This window comes from Ranitomeya variabilis, chromosome 2, assembly GCF_051348905.1.
Source record: "Ranitomeya variabilis isolate aRanVar5 chromosome 2, aRanVar5.hap1, whole genome shotgun sequence".
Taxonomy (NCBI): domain Eukaryota; kingdom Metazoa; phylum Chordata; class Amphibia; order Anura; family Dendrobatidae; genus Ranitomeya; species Ranitomeya variabilis.
Genome location: NC_135233.1, coordinates 239,462,630 through 239,487,500, shown reverse-complemented (window position 1 = coordinate 239,487,500; position 24,871 = coordinate 239,462,630). Strand labels below are relative to the sequence as shown.

At 46.5% G+C, this 24,871-nt stretch overlaps 1 protein-coding gene across 20 annotated transcripts in view; it reads right to left on the bottom strand.

Annotated features, from left to right (window-relative positions):
• The window catches only part of EHMT1 (euchromatic histone lysine methyltransferase 1), a 109,788-nt gene that overhangs the window by 3,830 nt on the left and 81,087 nt on the right, over positions 1 to 24,871 (bottom strand). For 14 of the 20 annotated variants that reach the window (XM_077284231.1, XM_077284242.1, XM_077284245.1 and 11 more), the window contains 14 exons: positions 24,433 to 24,662; positions 21,391 to 21,558; positions 21,191 to 21,297; positions 18,995 to 19,101; positions 18,208 to 18,330; positions 17,727 to 17,828; positions 16,808 to 16,912; positions 13,939 to 14,093; positions 9,815 to 9,970; positions 9,580 to 9,724; positions 9,425 to 9,502; positions 7,082 to 7,197; positions 6,357 to 6,443; positions 1,677 to 1,755 (listed from right to left, as the gene is read on the bottom strand). In XM_077284231.1, coding sequence (XP_077140346.1) covers positions 1,677 to 1,755; positions 6,357 to 6,443; positions 7,082 to 7,197; positions 9,425 to 9,502; positions 9,580 to 9,724; positions 9,815 to 9,970; positions 13,939 to 14,093; positions 16,808 to 16,912; positions 17,727 to 17,828; positions 18,208 to 18,330; positions 18,995 to 19,101; positions 21,191 to 21,297; positions 21,391 to 21,558; positions 24,433 to 24,662 — 1,758 coding nt within the window. The remainder of the gene's footprint in view (positions 1 to 1,676; positions 1,756 to 6,356; positions 6,444 to 7,081; positions 7,198 to 9,424; positions 9,503 to 9,579; positions 9,725 to 9,814; positions 9,971 to 13,938; positions 14,094 to 16,807; positions 16,913 to 17,726; positions 17,829 to 18,207; positions 18,331 to 18,994; positions 19,102 to 21,190; positions 21,298 to 21,390; positions 21,559 to 24,432; positions 24,663 to 24,871) is intronic. The other 6 variants (XM_077284244.1, XM_077284246.1, XM_077284228.1 and 3 more) reach the window with 3 other exon arrangements.

Here is a 24,871-nt window from a genome sequence, read left to right as displayed (position 1 = left end):
TTAGTCTTTTGCCCCATTACAGTCTTTATATGCTTTACAGAGATCAGACTATCAGTGACAGATATCAGCACATGCGATCAGTCACATGGCAACAAATTACTTTAGCGGGGCTGGCACCCTGCCTGCGGCCGTCCACCCAGACTCCGAGCATCACCGATTCACCATTACTTCCCCCAGCTTTAGCCCAATACACAATGATTGAGATGATGGGGTCGATTTATCTAGTCTGGTGCACTACTCTGTGCCAGCGCCGATCGCAGTTAGCCCGATGTGCCACGTTCTGTAATAAGGTGCAGGCTCTGGTACTTGTTATTGGCTTGTAACATGAGCAATGAGACAACAGAGCACATTGTACATAAGCAGCAGCCATTAAAGGGTCTGTCCATCGATGCACACTCCTGCATCGGAATAGGACATGTGCACGACAGCTGCCCACGATGGATATGTGCAGCGAAACGTCATCAGCTACACTCGCCATCCAATGCACAATGGCCGCCCACAATGGATATGTGCAGCGCAATGTCATCACCCACTCTCGCCATCCAATGCACGATGGCTGCCCACGAAGGATATGTGCAGTGCAATGTCATCACCCACTCTCGCCATCCAATGCACGATGGCTGGCCACGATGGATATGTGCAGCACAACGTCATCATCCACACTTGCCATCCAAAGCACGATAGCTGCCCACGATCGTTATGTGCAGCACAACGTCATCACCCACTCTTGCCATCCAATGCATGATAACTGACCACAGTGGATACGTGCAGCACAACGTCATCACCCACTCTCGCCGTCTAATGCATGATGGCCGCCCACAATGGATATGTGCAGCGCAATGTCATCACCCACTCTCGCCATCCGATGCATGATGGCTGCCCACGATGGATATGTGCAGCACAACGTCATCACCCACACTTGCTGAACAATGCGAAAGTTAGAAACTTCTTTAACTTGCTGATGGCATAGCAGCGTAACAAATGGATCTGCCAGACACCGATATTTCCTTTTCTATTAAGGAAGGTAGATAATAATTTTTTGTGAGCACTTATACTGCCCACCTGGCGCTACTTATGCAAAAAAGCAGCCACCGAGGATTTTCTGAGGAACTGAGTGAGGAAGCAGCCAAAACTGTGCCATCAGAAATTAAATAAAAAGTAGAACAAATGAGGCCAGCGCTGTGTGAGGAGGAGCCGTGTGCTTTCCTTATGTCCTGGGGAGCAGAGAGACGAGCGGAGGAAGAGGAGGGGGTCTCCTTTCTTCTCAGCAGTGAACAATTGTACAAGCCAACTTTAATTACCACTGCTAATTTCAGCCACGTCGGGTCCCGGAGCAGAAAGATGCATTAAAGGATTTGGCCGTGCCTTCTGGGCACATTCATAATGATCTTTAATGGACGGCCGATGCCAATGGCGCACAATTAAAGTGGTTGGTGGAGAGCGGTCAGAGAACATTTGCACAGCACCCGCCGGTCTCTGGCACGCTCGGACAGTTCCCAGAATGTAGACGCCTGTGTGTTAGGCTTTGTGCAAATACCAAAACTTCCTGGAAATGGTTGACTCAATCATGGCCCGATTGGTGACGATCACTCCCCTCGGGTGTCACAAGAGAGCTTCACCTGAACCACCCGAGATTTATGTCCAACTACAAGGTGCTATGCCGCTCGGAAACTCACCTTATTATCCAGATCAAACAAATAGGTGTCGTCGTCACGTACATCCGCCTCTGTGTCCGAAATTAACTCTCCCACGTACCTGGCAAGAATGATAATCAAAAAAGTAGACAGTGAAAACACAATGCGATACTACAGGATGGCGCCTCTGCACGAAAACTGCCGCCCATCAGACAAGTTCTATTACTACTCCCCCCACTTACAGTCTGAGCCGCACTACTACCTGCTGGTGTCACCGTCCTATAATCCCCAATAGCTGTATATACAGACAAGTCCTATTACTACTCCCCCCACTTACAGTCTGAGCCGCACTACTACCTGCTGGTGTCACCGTCCTATAATCCCCAATAGCTGTATATACAGACAAGTCCTATTACTGCTCCCCCACCTACAGTCTGAGCCGCACTACTACCTGCTGGTGTCACCGTCCTATAATCCCCAATAGCTGTGTATACAGACAAGTCCTATTACTGCTCCCCCACATACAGGCTGAGCCGCAATACTACCTGCTGGTGTCACCGTCCTATAATCCCCAATAGCTGTATATACAGACAAGTCCTATTACTGCTCCCCCACCTACAGTCTGAGCCGCACTACTACCTGCTGGTGTCACCGTCCTATAATCCCCAATAGCTGTGTATACAGACAAGTCCTATTACTGCTCCCCCACATACAGGCTGAGCCGCACTACTACCTGCTGGTGTCACCGTCCTATAATCCCCAATAGCTGTATATACAGACAAGTCCTATTACTGCTCCCCCACCTACAGTCTGAGCCGCACTACTACCTGCTGGTGTCACCGTCCTATAATCCCCAATAGCTGTATATACAGACAAGTCCTATTACTGCTCCCCCACCTACAGTCTGAGCCGCACTACTACCTGCTGGTGTCACCGTCCTATAATCCGCAATAGCTGAATATACAGACAAGTCCTATTACTGCTCCCCCCACATACAGTCTGAGCCGCACTACTACCTGCTGGTGTCACTGTCCTATAATCCCCAATAGCTGTATATACAGACAAGTCCTATTACTGCTCCCCCCCACCTACAGTCTGAGCCGCACTACTACCTGCTGGTGTCACCGTCCTATAATCCGCAATAGCTGAATATACAGACAAGTCCTATTACTGCTCCCCCACCTACAGTCTGAGCCGCACTACTACCTGCTGGTGTCACCCTCTTATAATCCCCAATAGCTGTGTATACAGACAAGTCCTATTACTGCTCCCCCCACATACAGTCTGAGCCGCACTACTACCTGCTGGTGTCACCGTCCTATAATCCCCAATAGCTGTATATACAGATAAGTCCTATTACTGCTCCCCCACATACAGTCTGAGCCGCACTACTACCTGCTGGTGTCACCGTCCTATAATCCCCAATAGCTGTATATACAGACAAGTCCTATTACTGCTCCCCCACCTACAGTCTGAGCCGCACTACTACCTGCTGGTGTCACCGTCCTATAATCCCCAATAGCTGTGTATACAGACAAGTCCTATTACTGCTCCCCCACATACAGGCTGAGCCGCACTACTACCTGCTGGTGTCACCGTCCTATAATCCCCAATAGCTGTATATACAGACAAGTCCTATTACTGCTCCCCCACCTACAGTCTGAGCCGCACTACTACCTGCTGGTGTCACCGTCCTATAATCCCCAATAGCTGTATATACAGACAAGTCCTATTACTGCTCCCCCACCTACAGTCTGAGCCGCACTACTACCTGCTGGTGTCACCGTCCTATAATCCGCAATAGAAGAATATACAGACAAGTCCTATTACTGCTCCCCCCACATACAGTCTGAGCCGCACTACTACCTGCTGGTGTCACTGTCCTATAATCCCCAATAGCTGTATATACAGACAAGTCCTATTACTGCTCCCCCCCACCTACAGTCTGAGCCGCACTACTACCTGCTGGTGTCACCGTCCTATAATCCCCAATAGCTGTATATACAGACAAGTCCTATTACTGCTGCCCCACTTACAGTCTGAGCCGCACTACTACCTGCTGGTGTCACCGTCCTATAATCCGCAATAGCTGAATATACAGACAAGTCCTATTACTGCTCCCCCACCTACAGTCTGAGCCGCACTACTACCTGCTGGTGTCACCCTCTTATAATCCCCAATAGCTGTGTATACAGACAAGTCCTATTACTGCTCCCCCCACATACAGTCTGAGCCGCACTACTACCTGCTGGTGTCACCGTCCTATAATCCCCAATAGCTGTATATACAGACAAGTCCTATTACTGCTCCCCCACATACAGTCTGAGCCGCACTACTACCTGCTGGTGTCACCGTCCTATAATCCCCAATAGCTGTATATACAGACAAGTCCTATTACTGCTCCCCCACCTACAGTCTGAGCCGCACTACTACCTGCTGGTGTCACTGTCCTATAATCCCCAATAGCTGTATATACAGACAAGTCCTATTACTGCTCCCCCCCACCTACAGTCTGAGCCGCACTACTACCTGCTGGTGTCACCGTCCTATAATCCCCAATAGCTGTATATACAGACAAGTCCTATTACTGCTGCCCCACTTACAGTCTGAGCCGCACTACTACCTGCTGGTGTCACCGTCCTATAATCCGCAATAGCTGAATATACAGACAAGTCCTATTACTGCTCCCCCACCTACAGTCTGAGCCGCACTACTACCTGCTGGTGTCACCCTCTTATAATCCCCAATAGCTGTGTATACAGACAAGTCCTATTACTGCTCCCCCCACATACAGTCTGAGCCGCACTACTACCTGCTGGTGTCACCGTCCTATAATCCCCAATAGCTGTATATACAGACAAGTCCTATTACTGCTCCCCCACATACAGTCTGAGCCGCACTACTACCTGCTGGTGTCACCGTCCTATAATCCCCAATAGCTGTATATACAGACAAGTCCTATTACTGCTCCCCCACCTACAGTCTGAGCCGCACTACTACCTGCTGGTGTCACCGTCCTATAATCCCCAATAGCTGTGTATACAGACAAGTCCTATTACTGCTCCCCCACATACAGTCTGAGCCGCACTACTACCTGCTGGTGTCACTGTCCTATAATCCCCAATAGCTGTGTATACAGACAAGTCCTATTACTGCTCCCCCACATACAGGCTGAGCCGCACTACTACCTGCTGGTGTCACCGTCCTATAATCCCCAATAGCTGTGTATACAGACAAGTCCTATTACTGCTCCCCCACCTACAGTCTGAGCCGCACTACTACCTGCTGGTGTCACCGTCCTATAATCCGCAATAGCTGAATATACAGACAAGTCCTATTACTGCTCCCCCCACATACAGTCTGAGCCGCACTACTACCTGCTGGTGTCACTGTCCTATAATCCCCCAATAGCTGTATATACAGACAAGTCCTATTACTGCTCCCCCCCACCTACAGTCTGAGCCGCACTACTACCTGCTGGTGTCACCGTCCTATAATCCCCAATAGCTGTATATACAGACAAGTCCTATTACTGCTGCCCCACTTACAGTCTGAGCCGCACTACTACCTGCTGGTGTCACCGTCCTATAATCCCCAATAGCTGAATATACAGACAAGTCCTATTACTGCTCCCCCCACATACAGTCTGAGCCGCACTACTACCTGCTGGTGTCACTGTCCTATAATCCCCAATAGCTGTGTATTAGGCAACTGCTAGAAATGCAATTCCCTTTCACATGTCAGTAAAGGTCCTCCGTGCCCTCATTGTGGCCAAGACCACAAGCAACAAATGGTCCTGATCCAAAGTAAGACATTTGCCAACTCTCATGGAAAAGAAAAAGAGAGCCCTTTGGAAGAGATGGCAAATCTCCCGGCTGCCTTGTGTGCCATGGTTCATATCCTTCCGGAAGGTAACGCATGGAAGCTAGCTGCTTACTTTACACCTAAACCTTGCGAAGCAGTCGGCACAACACTTGTTCGGCTGATGGCTATTTCTACTGACACCACCTTACATAACCATGCTCAGTTGGGCTGAGCATGCCTGTGTTGTCAGCTGTCAGACATCTGAAAAAAAATCCAACATGACGATGCTTCCTTGCCCCAACATCAGTTATTTGGGGAGAATCAGGCTGCTGGAATACACATTATAGGGTCGGCCCATGCTGAGAGTAACAGTAGGATAGGGCCAAAGGTGACCTAATATACATGGGTCTAAGCTGCCGGCAGTGGTGGCCCTACAGAAATTATATTAATCTGCTTGTATACAATAAATTTGTATATTAAGAATATCTAGAACAGCAGGTTCTTAATCATGGGGTGCAGCTGCATCCATTGGTGCTGGTACACTAATGCACGATGCCACCGATGTGTCCCACAGTCTGACTGCCTGTAGTATAAGACTTGTTGCTGGTCCCTCCAAATGCAGTTTCCATTGCGCAGAAAATTCCTTCAGTGCTTAACCAGGGAAGAAAATCTTGTCTCCAGGCTATGGGAAGGAAGAACACTCCGCAAACTCCACCTTGTGGAGAACGTTGGTGTGCGACGTTGCACAGCAAGGCGAACCAGGACAGTCACACCATCACCATCCGTACGGTACGACCATGATGGACGGGCATTGTCAGACAGAGCAGACCTGGCACATGTCCGGTGAGATACATTCACACGACTTCCTGAGGAGGCAATGTCTATACAGAGGAGAAGGTATGACAAGGAATCACTTACTCGCACACAAACGTCCCCATGGGGATCTCCTGCAGTGTCCGCACTCCCCAGCCCATATTTTTGGTCCGGTACAGCTGTAATCTGACCCTGTGGGAATGAAACAAGTGAATAAGCAATTACGGAAATGTTAACATACCTGAACCTTTATTTTTCGGCACAAATATATCCCGATCAAGGATTGTGAAGATTCATAAAGACTGGAAAAACAGCGGGAGGATAGACGGTGCCAGCTGTGCCATAGACATCAAAGAGATGAAAGCCCGCTCAGCCTGCCCAATCTCTGCAGGATCCAGTATGTCAGGGTAAGAGCAAACTGTGGAAACCAGGACTACACCTCAGCAGTTCTGCAGTCCCCCAATTACAAGACAGAGGTCAAAAGTGTGCTCCTTAGGCCAGTATGTGCCAATGTATCTGTATAGGTAAAAGGCTGCCGGCTGCACGATCCTATAGAGGGTCACCGTGCAATGTGGAGCTACGGTGAAATCCAGACTGTGGGACATAAACCTTCTAGGTGCGTACGGGTAACTGTGGCCACAAAAGCAGTGTTTAGGGGTTCAGACTCCTCAGGGGTGAGGAAGAATGGAACACAATCAATTAAAGATGGCTGCTCCATGTTCCTGTGGAGGATAAGCAGCTGCTAGAGGTGTATGGCAGCGGCTTATACCTCCTCACCTGGGAGAGCGTGCATGTGTAATCGGAGGGATAAAGACTGTACGGAGACTCACTTTAGGCCGTTCTGCACCACTCTGTTGCGACAGTTTCGCAAGCAGGAGCAGGCGTGGTTACATTCAAAGATCAGTGGTGGTTCCACAATGTTGAATTCAGGCAATAGGCGTCCGCTCTGAAAGAGGAGAAAAATTATTTTAGGGACCACTAACTCAATGTGAATGGTCACAAACGATCGCTATTCAAGAGCAACGGTCTTATCTATTAATTTATAAGGGCTGCCCAGGACCTTGGTGCTCCAGCGAACCTCTGTCCGTTCTTCCTCCATTGCGGACCCGGCACAACACCACGTTTGGAAGCACAACTCAAGTCACCCGATTGGTAAATGTGTCCTTACAGGATGTTAATCACTGTGATGGTGTGATATGCTATGTGGGTATCATTTTGTGTATATTTCTGTTTTGCTTGTTTTCATGGTGTTGAGTTGTTATTTGCCATCTGATATTCTCCCCACATTCCTGTACTGTTATCTCTCCACAGGGTCAGTGAATAATGTTGTTTGCGAATATGCTAATGACATGTTGACCTAGCTTGTTGAGACAATGAGCCCCTGACACCTTTCCCCTCCTGACCTGTGAATGAGGAGGGAGACTCAAGGTACCGTCACATTAAACGACGCTGCAGCGATATCGTCAACGATGCCGATCGCTGCAGCGTCGCAGTGTGGTCGCTGGAGAGCGGTCACACAGACCGCTCTCCAGCGACCAACGATGCCGAAGTCCCCGGGTAACCAGGGTAAACATCGGGTTACTAAGCGCAGGGCCGCGCTTAGTAACCCGATGTTTACCCTGGTTACCATTGTAAATGTAAAAAAAAACAAACAGTACATACTCACCTTCTGATGTCTGTCAGGTCCCTGGCCGTCTGCTTCCCGCACTGACTGAGCGCCGTAAAGTAAAAGCAGAGCACAGCGGTGACGTCACCGCTGTGCTTTACGGCCGGCCAGCGCTCACAGTCAGTGCGGGAAGCAGACGGCCAGGGACCTGACGGACATCAGAAGGTGAGTATGTACTGTTTTTTTTTTACATTTACAATGGTAACCAGGGTAAATATCGGGTTACTAAGCACGGCCCTGCGCTTAGTAACCCGATATTTACCCTGGTTACCATTGTAAAACATTGCTGGCATCGTTGCTTTTGCTGTCAAACACGACGATACACGCCGATCTGACGACCAAATAAAGTTCTGGACTTTCAGCAACGACCAGCGATATCACAGCAGGATCCTGATCGCTGCTGCGTGTCAAACACAACGATATCGCTATCCAGGACGATGCAACGTCACGGATCGCTATCGTTATCGTTGAAAAGTCGTTTAGTGTGAAGGTACCTTTAAAATATCAGGAAGGTGAGACACAGATCAGTCTTGTTTGGAACAATGAAGTGAACACAGCACGTCAGAGAGAAGGGGAAGCATATGGACCATATTTTATCCTTTGTGCTGGATTGTTGGACTTTTATCCTGTTACTGAACTGCATTTGTGTTCTGGACTATTTTTTTATCCTTTGTGTGGTGGATCGTATATCTGGACCTTTCCTGTTTTTGCCTAAATAAAGATTCTTGGATCTTTTCACTCATCTCTCGCTTTGTTGATTGTGATACCGGAGAAGGACCCTGTGACAATCACTTATACTTTAGGAATTTAGAGGTGCTCCTGACAAGTCGCACAACGCTCGCTCACCAGGGTCTGTATATGCCGGTCCTAATAATTAGGAGGCATGAATGATACCTGGCAAGCAGCTGTGCCTCTTACCTCTCTAAGCATAACTGCGAGGTGGAACACCTTTAAAAAAATGACAACTTTGCCTTTAAGGGTTATTCCCATCTTCATAGATGGATATTGAATAATAGTTCCTGTAAATATATACTCTTTTGCAATTTGCGACTTTTTGAAATTTACAGCCTTTCTTACAATATTAACACTTTTCTGCTTTTTTGTTTACAGCTTGTTGCCTAGGTGACCGACCACTTCTAAGCAGTGTGCTGAAGCTGGCCGGGAGTAGGCGGTAACAGTGATCCTGGCCAGCTACAAAAGAGTGTTTACAGATTAATAGGAAATAACTTGTGAGCACTTGCGCATGTTCTGCTGGCTACCAGCTGTGGTCGGTCTCCAAGGCAACTAATTGTAAACAAAAGAAAAGTACTAATATCTAAAGAACTGCTGAAAATGTTAATAAGCAGTAAATTGTAAAAGATAGGAAAACCACTTTTAAAATACTCTGGCCACCAAGGGATAAATTTTCTGCACGAACCAAACAGTAGTCCGCCCCCCACCCTCCACCTTTCTTATTGGAGATAAGCAGTAATAGCGTTTATGATGGGCAGACGCCGGCCATACGTACCTTATCATACCAGCACCTCATGCTTAGCTGGCTGCACATGCAGTTACTAGAGGAACAGTCATCTATGCACACACAGTACTGAGAAGAGAAGAAAATCATTCAGAAATGTCTTGTACAGCTGGGTTCAGTCTATAGAGGGCGCTGCTGCATCTTACCTGAAGGTGGGTAATGTTTCGGTCCACGTTGAGCGGGGAGGTGACGCAGTTTTGGGAGACATATTTGTAATTGATGGGGCAAGGTTCTAAGTCTTCGCCATTGATGCAGGGTATTGGGATATTCTCATAGCCCCTGGATATATCCCTTTTAACAAAATAAAAATATGTGGACTCCATACCAAAAAAATAAAATAAATCTGACGGACGCCATGGAGGACCTGGTGCCACTACTAACCTATTCATTACGACCTCCTCCTGTTTCGGCTTCTCAGACGAGTTACTCCTATTCTTGAGAGCGGTCCAGACTTGGGAGTTGGGGCTACAACACTCAAGGGGGGTTTCGCCCTCCTTGTTTTTCAGACCAACCTCAGCACCATGACTTAAGAAGAGCCTAGGGCAAAAGAGTGACAGGTAAAGTCGTACATGGCGGAGACTGACTGCTGTATGCCAACGACAGTGTTAGCAGGCACTGATGTCACCAATGAGGGGCTTGTATACCTACTGCTTTTATAAAAAGCATTTCCCCTTTAAAGGGAATCTGTCAGCAGGATTGTGCTCAGTAACCTACAGACAGTGTCAGGTCGGCGCCGTTATACTGATTACACTGATACCTGGTGATGAAATCCGACTTGTGGTTGTTGTTTAATCTGTATTTTCAGTTTTGAGTTAATGATATGCCAGTGCTGCGGGGTGGTCCAGTGGGGGTCTTCATCTGGTGCTCTGATTAGGTATTCATAATAAAGACTGCTGATAGGTCACTGATCCCTCACTGACCTGCCCTCTAGTTTACATAATGGAGATTATAAATATATGTGTATATATATACAGTGGGGCAAAAAAGTATTTAGTCAGTCAGCAATAGTGCAAGTTCCACCACTTAAAAAGATGAGAGGCGTCTGTAATTTACATCATAGGTAGACCTCAACTATGGGAGACAAACTGAGAAAAAAAAAATCCAGAAAATCACATTGTCTGTTTTTTTATCATTTTATTTGCATATTATGGTGGAAAATAAGTATTTGGTCAGAAACAAAATTTCATCTCAATACTTTGTAATATATCCTTTGTTGGCAATGACAGAGGTCAAACGTTTTCTGTAAGTCTTCAGAAGGTTGCCACACACTGTTGTTGGTATGTTGGCCCATTCCTCCATGCAGATCTCCTCTAGAGCAGTGATGTTTTTGGCTTTTCGCTTGGCAACACGGACTTTCAACTCCCTCCAAAGGTTTTCTATAGGGTTGAGATCTGGAGACTGGCTAGGCCACTCCAGGACCTTGAAATGCTTCTTACGAAGCCACTCCTTCGTTGCCCTGGCGGTGTGCTTTGGATCATTGTCATGTTGAAAGACCCAGCCACGTTTCATCTTCAATGCCCTTGCTGATGGAAGGAGGTTTGCACTCAAAATCTCACGATACATGGCCCCATTCATTCTTTCATGTACCCGGATCAGTCGTCCTGGCCCCTTTGCAGAGAAACAGCCCCAAAGCATGATGTTTCCACCACCATGCTTTACAGTAGGTATGGTGTTTGATGGATGCAACTCAGTATTCTTTTTCCTCCAAACACGACAAGTTGTGTTTCTACCAAACAGTTCCAGTTTGGTTTCATCAGACCATAGGACATTCTCCCAAAACTCCTCTGGATCATCCAAATGCTCTCTAGCAAACTTCAGACGGGCCCGGACATGTACTGGCTTAAGCAGTGGGACACGTCTGGCACTGCAGGATCTGAGTCCATGGTGGCGTAGTGTGTTACTTATGGTAGGCCTTGTTACATTGGTCCCAGCTCTCTGCAGTTCATTCACTAGGTCCCCCCGCGTGGTTCTGGGATTTTTGCTCACCGTTCTTGTGATCATTCTGACCCCATGGGGTGGGATTTTGCGTGGAGCCCCAGATCGAGGGAGTTTATTAGTGGTCTTGAATGTCTTCCATTTTCTAATTATTGCTCCCACTGTTGATTTCTTCACTCCAAGCTGGTTGGCTATTGCAGATTCAGTCTTCCCAGCCTGGTGCAGGGCTACAATTTTGTTTCTGGTGTCCTTTGACAGCTCTTTGGTCTTCACCATAGTGGAGTTTGGAGTCAGACTGTTTGAGGGTGTGCACAGGTGTCTTTTCATACTTATAACAAGTTTAAACAGGTGCCATTACTACAGGTAATGAGTGGAGGAAAGAGGAGACTCTTAAAGAAGAAGTTACAGGTCTGTGAGAGCCAGAAATCTTGATTGTTTGTTTCTGACCAAATACTTATTTTCCACCATAATATGCAAATAAAATGATAAAAAAACAGACAATGTGATTTTCTGGATTTTTATTTCCTCAGTTTGTCTCCCATAGTTGAGGTCTACCTATGATGTAAATTACAGACGCCTCTCATCTTTTTAAGTGGTGGAACTTGCACTATTGCTGACTGACTAAATACTTTTTTGCCCCACTGTATATATATATATATATATATATATATATATATATATATATATATATATATATATATATATATATATATATATATATATATATATATATATATATATATATATATATATATATATATATAATAGAAAAAATGGAACAGCACACTCCACTACTTATCTTCGGGTGCAGAGCCCAGACAACCCGTCCTCGGTTGTTTCCAATTCATATATTTCGCAAAAACAGGCAGCACTCCATGGTCTTTAGGTAAATATGCAGGTGTTTATTGTGCCCACATCTTCATGCAACGTTTCGGCTCTAGCTGAGAAAGGCTTGAGAAAGGCTCAGCTAGAGCCGAAACGTTGCATGAAGATGTGGGCACAATAAACACCTGCATATTTACCTAAAGACCATGGAGTGCTGCCTGTTTTTGCGAAATATATATATATATATATATATATATATATATATATATATATATATATATAATCTAGTTTGCAGTTCATTCTTTTATATCATGCTATAAATAAATTAATCAGAAAAAAGGTGTGTTTAAAAATGGCGCCTGCACAGCGATCTGATAGCTGCTACGGCGCAAGTGCTAGCGGAGCCATCTTGCTTGAGGAAAAAAATAAATTCCTCCTCCAAGATGGTGCTGGCGGCAACTGCGCAGTAGCAGCTATTGGATCACCAGTAGCTGCTACTGTGCAGGCGCCATTTTCAGACTTTTTCTTTTAGGCTACTTTCATACATCAGGGTTTTTGTTTCAGGCACAATCTGGCAAGTTTTGAAAAAAAACTGATCCGTTTTTTTTTGTTTTTTTTACGCCGGATCCGTTTTTTTCTCAGACTTGTATTAGCGACGTCTCTCTCGCTCTCTCAAGTCAATGTAAACTCCATGTTAAAAATAAAATCCGGATCCGGCAGAAAAATGGATCTGTTGCATCAGTTTTTTCACTATTTGCAACGGATCCGTTATTTACAACATAAGGCTACTTTCACACATCAGGTTTTCAGTGTCAGGCTAAATCTGGCTAATTTTCAAAAAACCGGATCAAACGAATGTTGCCGCCAGATTAGGTTTTTTTCCCATAGACTTGAATTTGTGCCGGATTGCACCGGATGACATTGCGTTGCGTCCGGTTTTTGCCGGATCCAGCAAATCTGCCGCTTCCGGTTTCTTGAAAAAACGTCCATAGCAACGTTTTTTGTCTCCGGCGAAAAAGCCTGAAGCGCTGTATCCGGCGCTTCCGGCTGTTTGCTAGGATGGAAGCCTATGGGAGCCGGAAGGTGCCGGATCTGGAAAAAGTCGGATCCGGTGGCCTGATCCGTTTTTTTTAAACTGAGCATGCTCCAAAAATTTTTTTAGCCAATAATCTAGATATGCTAGCCGGATCCATCAAAAAACGGATCCGTCGCATCAGTTTTTCACAATCTGCGCCGGATCCAGTTTTTCCAACATTCGCCGGATTTAGCCTGACACTGAAAACCTGATGTGTGAAAGTAGCCTTAGCCGGATTCTGCCTGAAACAAAAAACCTGATGTCGGAAAGTAGCCTTACACATGCGATCATGCTGCAGCGCAGGTGTATTCTTTTTTCACGATTAATCAGAGCACCACATGCACCCCCCCCCCCCCCTCGGGTCCACCCCACAGCACAGGCATATCATTAACACAAAACTGAAAATAAAGATTAAACAACAACCACAAGACGGATTTCATCACCCAGGTATTATTGTAATGGCGCCGACCTGACACTGTCTGTAGTTTACCAAGCACAATTCTGCTGACAGGTTCCCTTTAAATAAAAAAAAATAAAACAAAAAATAAAGACACCTATAAATACATGTTAGTGACAGAGCTAGGTGAGCAGCAGTATGGCGGCTATCCCAGCCTCCAGGATTAGTGACTATTCCAGCCTATACACAGACAGGCTCTGAGCTCCGACTTACGAGACGCATTCATATCGGTTCTCCCGAGCAGCGATGTGAAGAGGGGAATCTCCATGGATGTTGACAGCTCTCAGGTCACATTTAGATGCCAGAAGGATCTCAGCAATTTCAACAGCTCCGGCAAACGCCGCCCAGTGCAGGCAGATGTTCTCTTCCTGGAATGGGGCAGAGAAGATGGAGAAAGAGGTATAGATTGATTCATTGTGATGTCCACCCTTTTACTCCAATGTACAGTTTACATATAGCATTAATCTGTGTACACAACATAACTTATCTAACAATGATCCTGAGTTACATCCTGTATTATACCCCAGAGCTGCACTCACTATTCTGCTGGTGCAGTCACTGTGTACATACATTACATTACTGATCCTGAGCTACATCCTGTATTATACTCCAGAGCTGCACTCACTATTCTGCTGGTGCAGTCACTGTGTACATACATTACTGATCCTGTACTGGTCCTGAATTACATCCTGTATTATACTCCAGAGCTGCACTCACTATTCTGCTGGTGCAGTCACTGTGTACATACATTACATTACTGATCCTGAGTTACATCCTGTATTTACTCCAGAGCTGCACTTACTATTCTGCTGGTGCAGTCACTGTGTACATACAGTACATTACTGATCCTGAGTTACCTCTTGTATTATCCTCCAGAGCTGCACTCACTATTCTGCTGGTGCAGTCACTGTGTACATACAGTACATTACTGATCCTGTACTGATCCTGAGCTACATCCTGTATTATACTCCAGAGCTGCACTCACTATTCTGCTGGTGCAGTCACTGTGTACATACATTACTGATCCTGTACTGGTCCTGAATTACATCCTGTATTATACCCCAGAGCTGCACTCACTATTCTGCTGGTGCAGTCACTGTGTACATACATTACTGATCCCGTACTGGTCCTGAGTTACATCCTGTATTATACTCCAGAGCTGCACTCACTATTCTGCTGGTGCAGTCACTATGTACATACATTACTGATCCTGTACTGATCCTGAGTTACATCCTGTATTATACTCTAGAGCTGCACTCACTATTCTGCTGGTGTAGTCACTGTGTACATACATTACTGATCCTGTACTGATCCTGAGTTACATCCTGTATTATACTCCAGAGCTGCACTCACTATTCTGCTGGTGCAGTCACTGTGTACATACATTACATTACTGATCCTGAGTTACATCCTGTATTATACTCCAGAGCTGCACTCACTATTCTGCTGGTGCAGTCACTGTGTACATACATTACATTACTGATCCTGAGTTACATCCTGTATTTACTCCAGAGCTGCACTTACTATTCTGCTGGTGCAGTCACTGTGTACATACAGTACATTACTGATCCTGAGTTACCTCTTGTATTATCCTCCAGAGCTGCACTCACTATTCTGCTGGTGCAGTCACTGTGTACATACAGTACATTACTGATCCTGTACTGATCCTGAGCTACATCCTGTATTATACTCCAGAGCTGCACTCACTATTCTGCTGGTGCAGTCACTGTGTACATACATTACTGATCCTGTACTGGTCCTGAATTACATCCTGTATTATACCCCAGAGCTGCACTCACTATTCTGCTGGTGCAGTCACTGTGTACATACATTACTGATCCCGTACTGGTCCTGAGTTACATCCTGTATTATACTCCAGAGCTGCACTCACTATTCTGCTGGTGCAGTCACTGTGTACATACATTACATTACTGATCCTGAGTTACATCCTGTATTTACTCCAGAGCTGCACTTACTATTCTGCTGGTGCAGTCACTGTGTACATACATTACTGATCCTGTACTGGTCCTGAATTACATCCTGTATTATACTCCAGAGCTGCACTCACTATTCTGTCAGGTTGATGTACGAAATTGAGCTTCTATAAAGCAGATGAGCTGTTAATTTTTCTTACATCAGTATCTGGTGTAATAATGACACTTTCCAGAAAATACTAAAGGTACCGTCACACTCAGCAACTTTGCAAAGAGAACGACAACAATCCGTGACGATGCAGCGTCCTGGATAGCAATCTCGTTGTGTTTGACACGCAGCAGCGATCTGGATCCCGCTGTGTCATCGCTGGTCGGAGCTAGAAGTCCAGAACTTTGTTTAGTCGCCAGGTCGGCGTGTATCGTCATGTTTGACATCAAAAGCAACGACGCCAGCAAAGAGCACAGGGGGCGTCGCAGCGTCTCCTTCTAGCCAGTCGGTACACTCCGGCTGTTTGACATGGAGCTAACAACCAGCGAGAACGAGAGGTGAGTCACCGCTACGTCACTGGATCGCTCCTGCATCGTTCTGGAGTTGCTGTGTTTGACGTCTCTACAGCGACCTAAACAGCGACGCTCCAGCGATCTAGTTTAGTTCGGCTCGTTGTCTATATCGCCGCAGCGTCGCTAAGTGTGACGGTACCTTTAGAGGAAGTTCGGAGAAGATACTGAATAAATAATGTTGGGTGATTTCAGCTCTGAAGCTCACAGAACTCTTAATGCAGCTCTGCAGTTTTCTACAAGTTGTAATCCTTCCAGGTAATTCCTCACATTGCTGTGCAAACTGGTCTTACATGTAAACTATAGATAGAGGTCAGAGGTGGAAAATTCACAGTGATAATAAATAAAGAAATTAAAAGGAAATCAAATTAAATGAATCAAGCTTTGTGAGAGGTAACTGCAGCGAGGGGGTGAGGACAGACTACAAGGGGACACATCCGGCCGTGCACGCTGGTCGTCTTTACTGGCCATTCCCAATTCCCTAAACTGGGCGGCACTTACTGGAAACAGCAGTCGGTATAGATAAAAAAATGATACAGCACTCTCATCATCCAGTGCTATGAAAATCAATAAAACCGCACATGACTCACATTATCCCGGATGTTGAGGTCGGCGTCACTGGAATGTAACAGTTTAACTAGCTCCACGTGCTTGTATTCTGTAGCCCAAATCATTGGGGTCCAGCCTCCATCATCCTAGGGGAGAAGTAAAGATTGAGGCACTGGGAGCCCACTTGTCAGAGGACAGGTCTGATCTACAGGGTGTTCTCCAAAGGTATGCCATCAATGTCAGTATCTCATATGTAGGGGTCCTAGGACCCCAGAGAGCCCTAGAATGAAGGAATACAAAACAGTGCCTGATTGGGAACCCTCAGTGGGGGTCGCAGAGGTTGGTCCACCTCCGATCAGACATGGACGCCACATCCTAGCCATATGCCATCCGTTGCTTTACAGATTTATGAATATGGGACCGGCCAATGATCTAATGTGTATGAGGAGGTGTATTATCTGCACCGATTGTAGGAAAGAGGAGGATCGGACATGTTGGATTTCAACATGTCCAATCCTTTGAGAGTAAAGCTCAGACTGACCATATGTTTTAGACCCAGATCTCCCCATCCATGCAAGTTCAGCCGAGCATCATGTATGTATGGTCCGCCAGTATTGATAGGACAGTGTAACAATATAACAGGACCGCCACTGAACGCAGCGGCAGACAAGGATACGTGGGGGGGCTTTGCAAATACACAAATCAGAAGGGGGCGGAGGACCAGTTGTCGCACCGGGGAAGTGATCACTTGGAAGAATAGAAAATGTCATTCTGCCCTATGACTGATTGCAAGATAATTACAAGAAGACAAAGGTGGTAAAAAAAAGTACAGCTAAAAAAAAGCAACACACACACAAATGGCGGCCGTCTCGCTGCAACATGATGCAGTCATGGCTTCCGCTGATACATGCGGGCAGCCCAGGTGGCATCCTACCAGTGGCAGGTGCCCCGAGGAGTTACCTGGCAGTTGACATCCATTTGCTCGTTGGTGAGCAGATGCTTCACCACATCAAAGTGACCTTTCTTTGCAGCCAAATGCAAACAGGAGGAACCTTCAGAGTCCTAGAACCGGGCATCAAAATGCAGAAAAGAGTCATTAATGGCCATGGACAACCATAAAGGCTGGCCATGGTAGCCAAGCTCCACAGTGGCCAATCTCACTATATGCAATACTGTGACAGAGGGGTTGTGCAGCACCACCACCGATTATGTACATATATCCCTTGGTCTTTGGTAGCACATGGTGTACGGAGCAGAGACCTGACAGGTCCTGATTCTGTATACGGATTACTCCCGGGCGGCAGTGGGGGTGATCGGCGTCGGACCACCACCCATCTGATATTGATGACATATAAGCTCCTGGGCTAACCCTTTAGTAAAGGTGGCACACAACAACATGTAGGGCGGAGGGTCGCCATATGACGCCTCAACAGGTCTTTACCTTAGGCTCCAACAAGGCTCCAGCCTTGACCAGATACTTCACAGTCTCCAAGTGATTGTTCTCGGCTGCGTCCATCAATGGAGTCCGCTGATCCTCAGAGCAGTTATCAAGGTTTGCTCCAGCCTGTAAGAGTATTAATAAAATCTCCATATCATAAAGCAAAAAGACCCCCCCCCTTGCACCCAAGAGGAGGTACCCCAACTCTGCAGCCCCCGAACTATGCGGTGAGCTCCTTTTGACGGGAGGATTTACAACCCTCATCTTACTTCTTCCCAGATGATTTACGACCACAGGAGGCTTGAGCTGAACTTTGCGCTCATAAATCTTCTGACAAGGTTTCATAAAGATGAGAGTTATAAATTCTCCCCGTCAATCACGCTCGCTGACAGGGTTCTCTGTAAATTCAGCTACAGGCAGTGCAACATCGATTTTTAACGAGACATCAACATCAACAATTTTTAATGAATCCCAATTGTTAGCCAAAAATATGTGCTTTTAAGTAGGGAAAAAATTACCCTCAAAGGGGAAAATATCCTTTTACATATTACATTTTTGCTACCTGCATCCACCACTAGATGGAGCTCACTGAATACTGTGTTCCATGCATAAATTAGGAGCAGTCAGCTCCACCTAGTGGTGACAAAAGGATTCTAACATGGAACGCTTTAACTCCATGCAAGAGATTTATAGTGCCGTAGAGAAATGGAGCTATTACAATGTATTCAAGGGGTGGACAATGTATATTGTGGAAAAAAGGCAATGAGGACAACGTCGCCCAGTCGCTCACCTGAACAAGCATATGGCAGATATCTGTGTGTCCCAACTCTGCTGCAGCGTGCAATGGGGTCCTTTTACCCTGCTGCTCCATCTTGAAATTAGGATCGATCCCATCCACTTCAAAAGGAAAAAAAGAAAAGAAAATATAATTAGAAAGCATTCAGCCATGACAACCTCCATCCCTCAAACCATTGTAACCTTGCAAAGAATTTTTATGAAATCATTAAAAAAAAAAATTTCCCCTCAAATGTTATAGTGAACGTCTCTCCTTTTAGGTAAAAAATTCTGCAGACTAATTTCTTAAATGTACCTAGAGATACATTTTTCTGATACAAGCTCCAAATCCTCTGCATAGAGTTAAAGATAATGCACTAGCTGCCTTCCACCACCAGAGGGAGCTAAAGAGCGCATAAACTGGACTGGCTAATAAGCTTGTATGCGATTAGCTCCCCCTGGTGGTGGCTAAGGGTAGCCAGATTGTCACGTCTATGCAGAAGTTTTGGAGCTTTGCATCAGAGAAATATACCGCTGACTGTTAAAAGAATATATGCAGAAGTTAAATATCTCCGAATTAAATTAATAAATGGTATAATAGGGCCGGCAACCATTACTTGGCAGCCATCTCTTACAATGCATGCCCTAGTTTTCCGCATGCTCGGAGGTTTATATTAAGGCCTTTCTTCCGGAGCTTTGTCCTGTCTTTGCTGTGCATCACTCCGTCAGGTTAACACACACAAACTGGGAGAAATGAAGCCTGGTCAGAAATCAATCTACCCACACAGTGCCAGGAATAGGAGGGCACAGATGAAGGCGTCTGTTCCCCAGCAGGGTTGTTGGGTCAGCCCCTGGCAGTGTTCACAAGTAAATTCTCCGGCACATCTCAAATTCTCTTTTAATTTGGTGCTGCAGCTACAGAGACCTCATTAGCGGGCAGGGAATATTGCACCGATCAGCACGTCCCTGTGTACTCGCCGGCCTAGAATAGGCAGCAGCCCACGTTTGTGTGATATGTCTGCGGCTCTGGGGATACACAACTTATTCAGGAGGCTGGCAGAGAAACAAACCCATGGAGAAACCTTGCCAGAGCGGGAGTATCAACATCCCCTGCCAGTCTGCCGAAACAAGGGAGAGGGTCACACACAGGGGCTCATAGCCATTTTAGCTTGTTATCCACCCTGCTGAATTCTGTTTGGATTAGTCTCTACTTGCCAGATCCAGCAGTCGTCACGGGACCACTCGTGTGCATACTTGTGTCAAACATTAAGTGGGGGTCATAAAACAGCACCACTTCAGGCCAGGTCTTGTACTACATCTCAACCTTACCTTACATTCTTCTTCCTCAACAATCGCTCTAAAGATGGCCATGCATGTTAGATGTATATATGATGAACGCATTGATTTCAAGGGGACTACTGTCCATCTGATAGTTATGGGGGCCTCACGAATCTCACCCGATGATGGATGACAGAGGAGATAAGGATTGGACAATTAAACTTTAAGAGAAAGTCCAATCCTTATGATCTCGAGGAGCTAAGCTCTTGCCAAGTTTCCAGAAGCAGCACCCTCCCATATTTTCACTTAATACGTATGCATGCTCAGCTGAAGGGGCATGCAGGTGTATGGGGGAGTCAAGAGAGGTGGCTGTCAGGGGAATGAGCGTGTAGCCGCCTGGTGGAACTCCCCTGTTCCGCCGATCAGCTGCAGCCATCACTGATCATGTTAGTGGTGAGACTGGAGTAACAGCCCCAGTCCGTGGGGTAAGTACACAGATATTTTATAAAGCGCAGTGAGATCGTTTAGTGGGCGAGCCCTTTAAATTAATTTGCTAACAATCTACTCTAATGTGTATAAGCAGCAGGTTCTGACAAGAGGTTAAAGGGATAGTCTAGGATTAGAAAAAGGTTATCTTTATCTCAGGAGCCGTCCTGCCACTCTTGCTCATGCGGTGTTTCGGGCACCGTGGGCGGCGTGTCAGGCACCATGTCAAGCAACGTGGGCAGTGTGTCGAGCACCGTGGGCGGCGTATTGAGCACCATGTCGAGCACCATGGGCGGCGTGTCGAACACCGTGGGCGGCGTGTGGAGCACCATGTCGGGCACCGCGGGGGCGGCGTGTGGAGCACCATGTCGGGCACGTGGGATGACACAGCCATGGACAGGAGTGGTGCCAGGCGGCCAGTAAGACACTATTGCAGCTATGGACTCACCCAGCATCATTAACACTTTCTGCAGCTCTCCTTGTCTTGCAGAGAAATACAGCTGTTTGGGATGGAACCGGAGTTTCTTAGGCCTAGAAATAGAGGAGACATTGTCTCTATGACAAGTCAAAAGAAATATTTATTATGTGATTGAAATGAGAATGAATTCAGAAATGTATTAATAGAATGAGACAAAATAATCTGCTCACTTCTCTGAGTCCAGGGCAAGCAAAGCGCTCTCCAGAGTCTCCTTCACAGGTCCCTGAGACAAGCCCGGAGATTTCCCAGCACCGTGAGCTTCCGAGACCTCACAGGACGGATGAGGAGCGGACTCGTCTGTCTTAGAATCATCTACTGATTTCTGGGCTGTGAAATCGCTATTGAGAGACACAAGGAGACAATGCATCAGGGAACAGTCGCTGACTAATCAGCAATACAACATACTGCCGGGGTCGTAGAGGCCCCAGGAGGTGCAAACAATATTATGTCACATTCAGAAACGTCACAGGTCAAACAATTGGTATATTTCTGGATTTGGATCTCCCAATAAACAAACGTAAAAAAAAATCCAGGTGAGAACCTGAAGTGTTCTGTGCTACATGTGGTAAACCTTGGTGTTTAACAGGGGTTTCAGAAACCAACCCAACTAGTGCCCAATCCTTGCAAAAAAAAAAGGGAAGTGTTCCAATTTACTCATGGAACAGAAAATGTACACTCACTGGCCACTTTATTAGGTACACCATGCTAGTAACGGGTTGGACCCCTTTTGCCTTCAGAACTGCCTCAATTCTTCGTGGCATAGATTCAACAAGGTGCTGGAAGCATTCCTCAGAGATTTTGGTCCATATTGACATGATGGCATCACACAGTTGCCGCAGATTTGTCGGCTGCACATCCCTGATGCGAATCTCCCGTTCCACCACATCCCAAAGATTTCATGTTGTTTACGCCAAATTCTGACCCTACCATCCGAATGTCGCAGCAGAAATCGAGACTCATCAGACCAAGCAACATTTTTCCAATCTTCTACTGTCCAATTTCGATGAGCTTGTGCAAATTGTAGCCTCAGTTTCCTGTTCTTAGCTGAAAGGAGTGGTACCCGGTGTGGTCTTCTGCTGCTGTAGCCCATCTGCCTCAAAGTTCGACGCACTGTGCGTTCAGAGATGCTCTTAGGCCTACCTTGGTTGTAACGGGTGGCGATTTGAGTCACTGTTGCCTTTCTATCAGCTCGAACCAGTCTGCCCATTCTCCTCTGACCTCTGGCATCAACAAGGCATTTCCGCCCACAGAACTGCCGCTCACTGGATTTTTTTTCTTTTTCGGACCATTCTCTGTAAACCCTAGAGATGGTTGTGCGTGAAAATCCCAGTAGATCAGCAGTTTCTGAAATACTCCGACCAGCCCTTCTGGCACCAACAACCATGCCACGTTCAAAGGCACTCAAATCACCTTTCTTCCCCATACTGATGCTCGGTTTGAACTGCAGGAGATTGTCTTGACCATGTCTACATGCCTAAATGCACTGAGTTGCCACCATGTGATTGGCTGATTAGAAATTAAGTGTTAACAAGAAGTTGGACAGGTGTACCTAATAAAGTGGCCAGTGAGTGTATGTATTTCCTATTTATGCTGCGGGGCAGGAAATGTTGAGGCTGGCGGGAGCGAGCAGGCGCGGCTCAATCACACTCAGCTTCATACATGCTCGGTGTAATCACACTCAGCTTCACACATGCTCGGTGTAATCACACTCAGCCTCATGCATGCTCGGTGTAATCACACTCAGCTTCATACATGCTCGGTGTAATCACACTCAGCTTCATGCATGCTCGGTGTAATCACACTCAGCTTCATGCATGCTCGGTGTAATCACACTCAGCTTCATGCATGCTCGGTGCAATCACACTCAGCTTCATGCATGCTCGGTGCAATCACACTCAGCTTCATACATGCTCGGTGCAATAACACTCAGCTTCATACATGCTCGGTGCAATAACACCCAGCTTCATGCATGCTCGGTGTAATCACACTCAGCTTCATGCATGCTCGGTGCAATCACACTCAGCTTCATACATGCTCGGTGCAATCACACTCAGCTTCATACATGCTCGGTGCAATAACACTCAGCTTCATACATGCTCGGTGCAATAACACTCAGCCTCATGGATGCTCGGTGCAATAACACTCAGCCTCATGCATGCTCGGTGCAATCACACTCAGCTTCATACATGCTCGGTGCAATCACACAGCTTCATACATGCTCGGTGCAATAACACTCAGCCTCATGCATGCTCGGTGCAATAACACTCAGCTTCATACATGCTCGGTGCAATAACACTCAGCCTCATGCATGCTCGGTGTAATCACACTCAGCTTCATACATGCTCGGTGCAATCACACAGCTTCATGCATGCTCGGTGCAATCACACTCAGCCTCATGCATGCTCGATGCAATCACACTCAGCCTCATGCACGCTCTGTGCAATCACACTCAGCCTCATGCACGCTCGGTGTAATCACACTCAGCTTCATACATGCTCGGTGCAAGCACACTCAGCCTCATGCATGCTCGGTGTAATCACACTCAGCTTCATACATGCTCGGTGCAATCACACAGCTTCATGCATGCTCGGTGTAATCACACTCAGCTTCCTGCATGCTCGGTGCAATAACACTCAGCTTCATGCATGCTCGCTGCAATCACACTCAGCTTCATGCATGCTCGGTGTAATCACACTCAGCTTCATGCATGCTCGGTGCAATCACACAGCTTCATGCATGCTCGGTGTAATCACACTCAGCTTCCTGCATGCTCGGTGCAATAACACTCAGCTTCATGCATGCTCGCTGCAATCACACTCAGCTTCATGCATGCTCGGTGTAATCACACTCAGCTTCATGCATGCTCGGTGCAATCACACAGCTTCATGCATGCTCGATGTAATCACACTCAGCTTCATGCATGCTCGGAGCAATCTGAAATGTAAGGTATAAAACAGGAAATGGACACAGCAGATAAGCAGCATGTAAATAAACCAAAGTGACCCATATGTTCCTGAAAATGCTTCAAATTCGTAGAAAAAAGGTATCATGGGACTTTTATATTATGAGGTCAAAGTCTTTTCTAAAAATGGATAAAAGTATTAATGAGACTCATATGCCAAACTGCACAATCCACTCTCGTGTCCTATGATGTAAACCTTTTGCACATTCATAAGGACACAACAGAGGGGCAGTCTTGTCACGGGAATTACCTCTCTGTTGTAGTGTCTGCTTGACCCTCGATTGGGACGTCCTCTATGGGGCCATCGGTCACAGCGCACACAGTAGAGGTGGTATCTGCTTTCGCAATGGTGACCTCTTTAGCCTTGGAAAGCTCTTCCCCGCAATGTGGACAGTAACTGGCATTGTTGACTTGAGTGGCGCAAAGCTTATGAAATCTGTGGGAGATGCTGGTTTCGGGTTGGCATTCCATGTACGTGCCCTGAAAATATTCCAAAATGTAAAATCCAATTACAATTACCTGGCAATTATCGGTAGTCACCAAGTGCATTAATGTCGGCGCCCCCTTATCTCTGCACGGCTCCTGATGCTTAAATACTGCCAGGCGTTGCTAGTTCCCATGCCATGTGGTGCATTTGCCCTTTACAGGAGAGCGTCCGCTCTCATCACATGTTTGTAATCTCCACAGGA